Source organism: Eimeria maxima, genomic scaffold (genome assembly GCF_000499605.1).
Source record: "Eimeria maxima Weybridge genomic scaffold, Emw_scaff642, whole genome shotgun sequence".
Lineage (NCBI taxonomy): Eukaryota > Apicomplexa > Conoidasida > Eucoccidiorida > Eimeriidae > Eimeria > Eimeria maxima.
In genome coordinates this window covers 7,136-15,524 of record NW_013563926.1, presented here as the reverse complement: position 1 = coordinate 15,524, position 8,389 = coordinate 7,136, and the positions used below count along the sequence as shown (strand labels likewise).

Sequence of the window (8,389 nt, the reverse complement as noted above, 5' to 3'; positions counted from 1 at the left end):
TAAGACTAGATACAACAGGTACATTGTGTCTCCTCTCGTAGTCAGCAAGGACAGCTAATGATGCTAAGAAAGAACAATCACCAACAAATCCTTGACGTATACTACGACTACATGGTAAATCTAATAATACCTCGGGCTGCAGCAGTTGCTGCTGCTCCTGCTGCTGCTGCTGCTGTTGCTGCTGTTGTTGTTGTTGTTGGTGTTGTTGGTGGTGGTGGTGTGATTGATGTTGTTGTTGTTGTTGTTGTTGTTGTTGTTGGATTTGTTGTTGTTGTTGTTGCTGCTGCTGCAGTTGCTGCTGCTGCTGCTGCTGCTGCTGCTGCTGCTGCTGCTGCTTCAATGCATCCCCAATCCTTCTCCATGCATAAAATTTTTGCTGCTGTTTTTCTGACAAAGTTAGGAAGCCCTCGGGGTCTGTCCATTTACCATTTTCCCATCCTAAGGATACACTTGCTGCTGCTGCTGCTGCTACTGCTGCTGCTGTACCTCCTGCTGCTGCAGCTGCTGCTGCTGCACCTAATACTCCTCCTCCTCCTCCTCCTCCTCCTGTTCTTCCTGCTGCAGATGCATCTGCAGCAGCAGAGCTGCTGCCTCCGCAGCAACCATCTGTTATATATAAACCAGCAGATCCTGAATCCATCTGCATGCGTCTTTCCCGCTGCTTTGCTTGCTGCTGCTGCTGCTGCTGCAGTTGCTGCAGATACTGCATATGCTGCTGGTCCATAGATCGACCACCAACAGCAGCAGCAGATCCTGCTGCTGCAGGTAGTGATGCAGCAGCACTAGGAGGAGGTACCCTACTATGTATAGCAACGGGTTGTGTCTGTATAGCATTAGCATTAGCAGCAGCAGCAGAGCAGCAAGTACTGCTGCTGCTGCTGCTGCTGCTGCTGTCTGGAGGATCACAATCTAAATAAAAATTGCTGCGTATGTCTTTGTCTTCTTCGCTCCATGGCAGCATTAAGAAGGAGCCAACAAGGGAGGACTCCATGAGTAGCTGCTGCTCATATTCTTCATAGCTGCTGCTGCTGCTGCTGCTGCTGTTGCTGCTGCTGTTGTTGTTGTTGTTGTTGGGGTTGGTTGTGTTGTTGTTGCTGCTGCTGCTGATGCCTGTAACACGCTGCATCTCCATATGTGTGCTGCTACAGTTGCTGCAGCCGCTGCACTGCCGACCAGGTGCTGCTGCTGCTGTTGCTGCTGCTCCCCCAGCAGCAGTTGTTGTTGCTGCTGTTGCAGCAGCAGCAGCAGCAGCATCTTCACGATGTAGAGCAGCACACGAAGGTCGCTGATTGCTGTCCCGTCCTGCTGCTGCTGCTGCTGCTGCTCCGCAGGGAGCAACCTCAAAGGAATGCCGCTCCCTGCAGACATGGCCTCGCGTCCTCCCTCTTCCTCGAGCAGCACCAGCAGCAGCAGCAGCTGCTGCTGCTGCTTCTGCTGCTGCAGGATCCCCTGCTGCTGCTGCTGAGGACATAGGGTCTCCTCCCGGGTACATATGCAGCTGACCTCGCTGCCCTCTGCTGCTGCTGCTGCTGTTGCTGCTGCTGCCTTCCGCACCAGGCCCGTCAGCCCACCCCTGGACACCCCCAGGACCACCCTGCTGTCGAGCAGCAGCAGCAGCAGCAGCAGCGCCTGCTGCTGCTGCTCCCTGGGTAGAGGATCCCGTTGCCCCCATAGCAGAAGCCCCTACCTCACTAAAGACACTCGCTCCTGACTGCAGCAGCAGCTGCTGCTGCCTCTCTGGCTGCAGCCGCAGCCGCTGCTCGCGCAGCAGCTGCTGCTCCTGCTGCTGCTGATATGCTGGAAGCTGCTGCTGCTGCTGCTGTTGGTGCTGGTGCTGCACCTCCCCGTGAGCAACATCGTCACTACACCCAGCAGCAGGCGAAGGGGCAGCAGAAGAATCTGCACGAGGAGCAGCAGCAGCTGCTGCTGAAGTGGGGCGCACCGCTGCGTTCTTTGTGCACTGCGCTCCCATGATCAGCTGCTGCTGCTGCTGCTGCTGCTGTTGCTGCTGCTGCTGCTGTTGCTGTTGCTGCTGCTGTTGCTGCTGCTGCTGCTGGTCCTTCCTGTATATATGTTGGTGTTGCTGCTCCAGCTGCTGCAGTCTTTGGAATAAATGAGCTCGGCTAACTACAGCAGGTCTGCAGCAGCGTCGTGCATTGCCGTGCAAAGCCATACACTGCTGCTGCTGCTGCTGCTGCTGCTGCTGCTTCTGCTGCTGCTTTAGCTGCCACTGCCGTTTCTGTTGCTGTTATTGCCGCTGCCGATACTGTTGATGCTGTCTACGCTGCTGCTCAAAAGCTTCAGTGGTAACCCTGGCATTACGGCCTGCGGGCCTTCCACACACTGCTGCTGCTGCTGCTGCTGCTGCTGCTTCTGCTGCTGCTGCTAGTGCTGATACTGCTGCAGCAAGTTCTGCTGCTGCTGCTCCTTCTGGTGATTCAAGTTCTCCTCAACCAAATACTGAAGGCTGGTTGCTTCTGTGTTCCGCTCTCGGAGGAGAAGGAAGGCAGGAGCGGCTGCTGCTGATGCTGCTGATGCTTATGCTGCTGCTGCTGCTGCACCTGGACCGATTGCAGCAGGTGAAATTGTCTATGCCGTTGCTGCTGCTGCTCCTGGGCCTGGTGGCTGCTCTGTGCTTCGGCTGAGCAGCTGCTGAAGATATTTTGTCGGGAGAGCAGCAACAGCAGCAGCTGCTGCTGCTGCAGCAGCGAGGGAGCCGCAGCCGCCGCCGCCGCCGCAGCGTGTAGCACAATAAAAGGCTCCCAGAAGAAATCGGACTTTGAGCGTATTTCTTAAAGCTTCTGCTGCTGCTGCAGCTGCTGCAGCACTCCAGCAGCAGCACCTGCTCCTGCTCCGTTCACTGCCTTTGGGCTGCGCTGCAGCAGCAGCAGCAGCCACCAGCGATCTTCTGCTGCTAATCTGCACCAATTGCTGCAGCAATGATGCCTACAGACAAAGAAACGAACCCAAAGATTCGTGGCAGTTCCTGCTGCTGCTATTGTTGCCGCTGAGGCAGCAGCTGCGCGAGCAGCAGCAGCAGCAGCAGCAACAGCAGCAGCAGCAGCAGCAGCAGCAGCAGCAGTTCCTGCTGCTGCTGCATCGGCAGCGCGCACTGACGGCTGCTGCTGCTGCGGCTGCAGCTCTAACCTGAAAACCTTGCTTTTGTAAAGCAATAAATATCAATTACATCTTCTTGTTGCATGCATTATAAGTTGGTGCAGCAGCAGCAGCAGCAACAACAACAGCAGCAGCAGCAGCTCGCAGCTGTTGCTGCAGTCGGCGGAGACCCCAGGAGGCCCCCGTTGAGCCTCACCTCGATCGGCGCTGTCTGCTGCAGCAGGACTTTGACTCTTACTGTTTTTGAGATTGCTGCTGCTGCTGCAGCCCTTCCTGTTACACTTGCTGCTGCTGCTGCTGCTGCACAGAACCAAGACATCCCCCCTCTCTCCTGCTGCTGGGTGTGGGGCCGCAGCCGACCCCCAATAGTATTTTTATCGCCCCCCAGAGCAGCAAAAGTAGCAGCAGCTTGACAGACATCAGCAGCTGCCTTAGTTGCAGCAGCGGAGGCGGCAGCAGCCGTGGCAGCGGCTACACTAGCAGTCAAAGGGTCAACGGCAGCAGCAGCAACAGCAGCAGCAGCAGCAGAAGCACTGGTAGACTCCGCTGCCATAGGTCTCCATTGCCCTACACAATCTACGCAAAGCCTATAATAGTTATTTCAGCAGCAGCAGCAGCAGCAGCAGCAGTAGTAATAGTGGCAGGACCAGGGCGCAGCAGCAGCAGCAGCAGCCACCAGCTGCCTATGAGCGCAACAGCAGCAGCAGCTGCGGCACCTGCAGCTGCTGCTGCACAGCAGCAGCAGGATAGGCGCAGAAGACATGCAGGCTCGTTGGGGGTTTGCTTCGTGTTTCTCTTTTGCTGCTTTTTTGCATGGATAGGACCCCTGGGAGCAGCAGCAGCAGCAGCAGCAGCAGCAGATGTAGGGAAAGCAGAAGCTGCTGCATCAGCAGCAACAGCTGCACCACCACAATCAGCAGAAGATGTAGGGGAAGCGGAAGCTGCAGTAACAGCAGCAGCAGCAGCTGCTGAAGCAGCAGCAGCAGCAGCTGCTGAAGCAGCAGCAGCAGCAACAGCAGCACCACCAATAGCTGATATATATAGGGAAACTGTCTATACAGAGCCGCTGAGGGCTCGCGGCCTCTTCCTTGCTCACTTTGATATACGTCTTAGGACTGCAATGATCGGTACGTCCTGCTGCTGCTGCTGCTGCTGCTGCTGCTGCTGTTGCTGCTGCTGCTGCTGCTGCTGCTGCTGTGCGAGAGAGTTGGACAACAGCATGCTCTTATCTGCTGTCTGCTGCTGCCGTTCTGGCCGTTCCTGCTGCTGTTGTAGTTGGACAGCAGCGATCCTTCATGTGTCTTCTACTGTTGCTGCTGCTGCTTCTGCTGCTGTTGCTGCTGTTGCTGCTGCTGCTGCTGCTGTTGCTGCTGCTGCTGCTGCTGCTGTAGGAGATGCGTTATCTGGATCTGAGGCTCATACGAATATGTTTCCTTTGGGTATAACACGTCTACTGAATGCGCATCTTCGTCAGCAGCAGCGCAGCAGTTTGCTGCACCCTTCTCCCTTACCGCAGCAGCAGCAGCAGCAGCAGCACGTGCTACCGCATGCATATTCCTTTATTGATTTATCCTTAACACAAGGAAGATGGCAAACTTCCTTATGGGGACCTGCTGCTGCTGCTGCACACCCACCAGGCATCGTGCTGCGCGCAGGACTATCACAGCACCCTGCTTACTCACAGCAAAGGTAATTGCTGCTGCTGCTGCTGCTGCTGCTGCTGTTGCTGCTGCTTCGGATTCTGCTGTTGGTGGTGGTTGGTGGCGGTAGTGGTTTGGATTCTGCTGCTGTTGCTGAGTCTTATGCTGCTGCTGTTGGTGCTTCTGCTTCTCTGTTCGTTGCTGCTGCTGCTGCTGCTGCTGCTGCTGGTGTTCCTACACTTACACTTGGGAGGAGCGCTTGCCTACTTTGACATCCTGCTGTTGCTGTTACTGCTCTTGCTGCTGCTGCTGCTGCTGCTGCTGCTGCTGCTGCTGCTGCTGCTGCAGGCTGTGGAATTATTTAGTGTATACCCTTTCGGGTTTAAGTTGCAGCGGTTTGAAAATCCTTGCCTATGCAACAGATGTGGCTATAACGGAGCCCAATGCAGCAGCAGCAGCAGCAGCAGCAGCAGCAGCAGCAGCAGAGCAGCAGCAGCAGCAGCAACAGCAACAGCAGCAGCAGGATTATATACAGAGGATTGGTTCTTTGCCTAATATAATGATTTGTACAGATACACACAACAACCTTATGCGGCTGTTTCCTTGCAATCAGCATGTGAGGCGTTTGCTGCTGCTGCTGCTGCTGCTGCTGTTGCTGTGCTGCTGCTGCTACTACTGCGGAAACGGTGCTGTTAAGCTTCCATGCTACTGTTGCTGCTGCTGCTGCTGCTGCTGCTGCTGCAGGCTGGGTTGCTGGCGTTGCTGCACCCATATTCCCTCGCAATATCTCCCTACAAATCGTATCGTCTTCGGATCAGCCCATTTGCCCTGCAGCAGCAGCAGCAACAGCAGCAGCAGCAGCAGCACCCGCAGCAGCAACAGCAGCAGCAACAGCAGCAGCAACAGCAGCAACTCGTTGCTGAAATGCGGCTTGAGCTTTCTGTAGTGCTGCAGTTTCCCGAGAATCCAAAGCGTAGGCCATTGAATGCTGCTGCTGTTGCTGCTGTTGCTGCTGTTGCTGCTGCTGTTGCTGTTGCTGCTGCTGCTATTGCTTAAAAGCCTGCTGCTATGATACAACGACGCTAGCTTGCTGCTGCATGCGCTGCTGTGCTGCTGTGTGTGCATGCGCATGTGCATGCAGTTGGTTTATCTCTAGTAAATCTATTTAGCCACGTATACCTGCATGTACACCCGAAACCCTTTGATCCATCAGGAGACTTGCTGCAGCAGCAGCAGCAGCAGTTCGACCTTGATGAGGAGCAGCAGGAAATTGTGCGGCTGCAGAATCCTCCAAACTTTGGCCGTTGGTATTGTGTAGCAGCAAACAGCAGCAAATGGATGGTACGCATATTCCATGATACAGACAGCAGCAGCAGCAGCAGCAGCAGCAGCAGCAGCAGCAGCAGCAGCAAGAGCAGCAGGGCAGCTGAGAAGGCGCAGCAACTTGCTGCAGCTGCGGGCTTTTCTACATATGATCTATACGATGTAGATGAACATTCATCTCTTATAATTTTAGATCTGCTGCAGCAGCAGGAGTATGAGGAGCAGCAAGAACAGCAGCAGCAGCAGCAACAGCAGCAGCAGCAGCGAATGGACGAATGGCTTGGATACAGGTGGCGCCTACCTGAGGAGCCAAAGGGTTTCTCCTTCTCCCGAGGGTTTTCTGCAAACCCTCACAAGCCATACACAGACACCCTACATGGTACGACGAGGGTCTAGGGTTTAGGGTTTAGGGTTTAGGGTTTAGGGTTTGATGTGCGTAACCACTGATACCATTCCTTTACTGAGGATTTGTACTTCAGATGCTGTTGCTGCTGCTGCTGTTGCTGCTGCTGCTGCTGTGCTGCTGCTGCTGCTGCAGGGACGTACTGGGTATCCTTTGAAAATGCACGAGACACTGCAGCAACTGCTGCTGTTGTTGATTTGCTGCCTCCTAGCACTCTGCCGCTAGTTGCTGCAGCACAGCTGGTTGCACAGCCACTAGAGCAGCAGCAGCAGCAGCAGCAGCAGCAGCAGCAGCAGCAGGAGTGTGCACTGGTAAGATGAATGCCAGTGTGGCTGTCTTGCTGCTGCTTGCTGCCGCTGCAGTTGCAGTATTTGTTGCTGCCGTTGCTTGCTGCTCCCTTCTGAGTATTTTTGAACTGCTGCAGCACAGACAGCTGCTGTCATTCGTGTTGCTGCTGTTGTTGCTGCTGCTGCTGCTGCTGTTGTGCAGAACCTGGAGGGGCCTTCGGCGCTGCAAGCCTCCGGCCTGCTGCTGCATTCACCATTGACCTGGGAAGAAGCAGCAGCAGCAGCAGAAGCAGGTGCTGCTGTACCTGGAGCAGGTGGTGTCATGGGGGGATCAGCATTAGCTGCTGATGTTGCTGCTGCTGTTGCTGCTGCTGCTGCTGGCGAGGTATATTCACCATCAGAGGATTGGTGGATGCCTCCCTGGTTGCGGGTACGATCTAGCTTGCTGCAGGACTCATTAGCAGCAGCAGCAGAGAAGCAGAAAGAAGGAGCGCAGCTGCTGCTTCCTTCTGCCGTCCTGCGCGGCACCGTCAGGGTACCACCACGCTGCAAGCTGCTGCTGACGATGGGGTTGCGGCTGCTGCTGCAGCAGCCGCAGGTGCTGCGCCCCAATCCGCAGGGCGGCATCTCTGTAGGCAGCGCATATGCTGCTGTTCAGGTGAGCAGCAGCAGCAGCAGCAGCACCAGCAGCAGCAGCAAATGACAACGTGTGCACCAGCAGCAGCAGCAGCAACAGCAACAGCAGCAGCAGCAGCACATGTTTGTTGTATTTTATTATTTGTTATATTATTTTGCTGCAGAAAGAGGAAGGATTTCTTTGGCCTCCTGCTGCTGCAGTCCTCAGCAGCAAAGCAACTGCATGCAGCGTAGACCAAAGTCCTCCTTGCAGCGCTCGGCCTCTGAATACTGCAGCAGCAGCAGCAGCAGCGGAAACAGCAGCAGCAGCAGATCAGCAGCTGCAGGACTACAGCGATGATTTCTCGGGGTTTGCTGAGTGAGTGCATGCGCTGCATCATCATTTGCTGCTGCTGGCTGCTGCAACTCCTTCCTGCTGCTGTCGTTGCTGCTACTGTTTCTTTCTGCTGCTGCTTTTGCGAAGCCCTGCTGCTGCTGCAGCTTGCTGCTGTTTGCATGCGCAGGGAGACCGAGGAGAGGGAATGGGAATGGAGGGCAACTTTAGGCGCTCGAATTAGGATGCCGCTACCGGACTTCGGTAAACTGCCACAGCAGCAGCAGCAGCAGCAGCAGCAGCAGCCGCAGCAGCAGTAGCAGCAACAGCAACAGCAACATCAGCATAGACAGCAGCTCTAACTGCAGTCTCAATAGCTCAATCAGCAGCAGCACTAGCCTTAATAACAACATCTAGCATAACTAGCAAGAGCAGCAGCAGCGGCAACAGCAGCAGCAGCAGCAGCAGCAGCAGCAGCAGCAGCAGCATGCGTGTGTGTGTGTCTTTTTTATGCAGATATGCCTTTTAATGTAATTGCTGCATCAGGGACATGCATTATGCTTCTCTTTGGTGTTATATTTAGACTTGCTGTACTAAGGAAATAAAACTTTTATATCGTGCTGCTGCTGCTGCTGCTGCTGCAGCAGCAGCAGCAGCAGCAGCAGCAGCA

The 8,389-nt window shown here is 55.1% G+C and overlaps 2 protein-coding genes across 2 annotated transcripts in view; one reads left to right on the top strand and one right to left on the bottom strand.

Moving 5' to 3' along the window:
• Nucleotides 1–1,972, bottom strand: part of EMWEY_00039700 (calpain family cysteine protease domain-containing protein, putative) — a gene marked incomplete at both ends in the record, with an annotated part of 2,715 nt that extends 743 nt beyond the window's left edge. Inside the window, one exon of the mRNA XM_013478746.1 lies at nt 1–1,972. This exon is cut by the window's left edge and continues 743 nt beyond it. Coding sequence (XP_013334200.1) covers nt 1–1,972 — 1,972 coding nt within the window.
• A 1,830-nt stretch (nt 1,973–3,802) lies between these two features.
• On the top strand, nt 3,803–8,039 carry EMWEY_00039690 (Gpi16 subunit, GPI transamidase domain-containing protein, putative; the record flags this gene model as incomplete). The annotated part of the gene is made up of 9 exons (XM_013478745.1): nt 3,803–4,244; nt 4,509–4,806; nt 5,106–5,373; nt 5,502–5,730; nt 5,899–6,459; nt 6,619–6,794; nt 6,973–7,428; nt 7,571–7,764; nt 7,910–8,039. 9 exons carry the CDS (start codon nt 3,803–3,805, stop codon nt 8,037–8,039), a joined length of 2,754 nt encoding a protein of 917 aa, XP_013334199.1.
• Between the last annotated feature and the right edge of the window lie 350 nt (nt 8,040–8,389).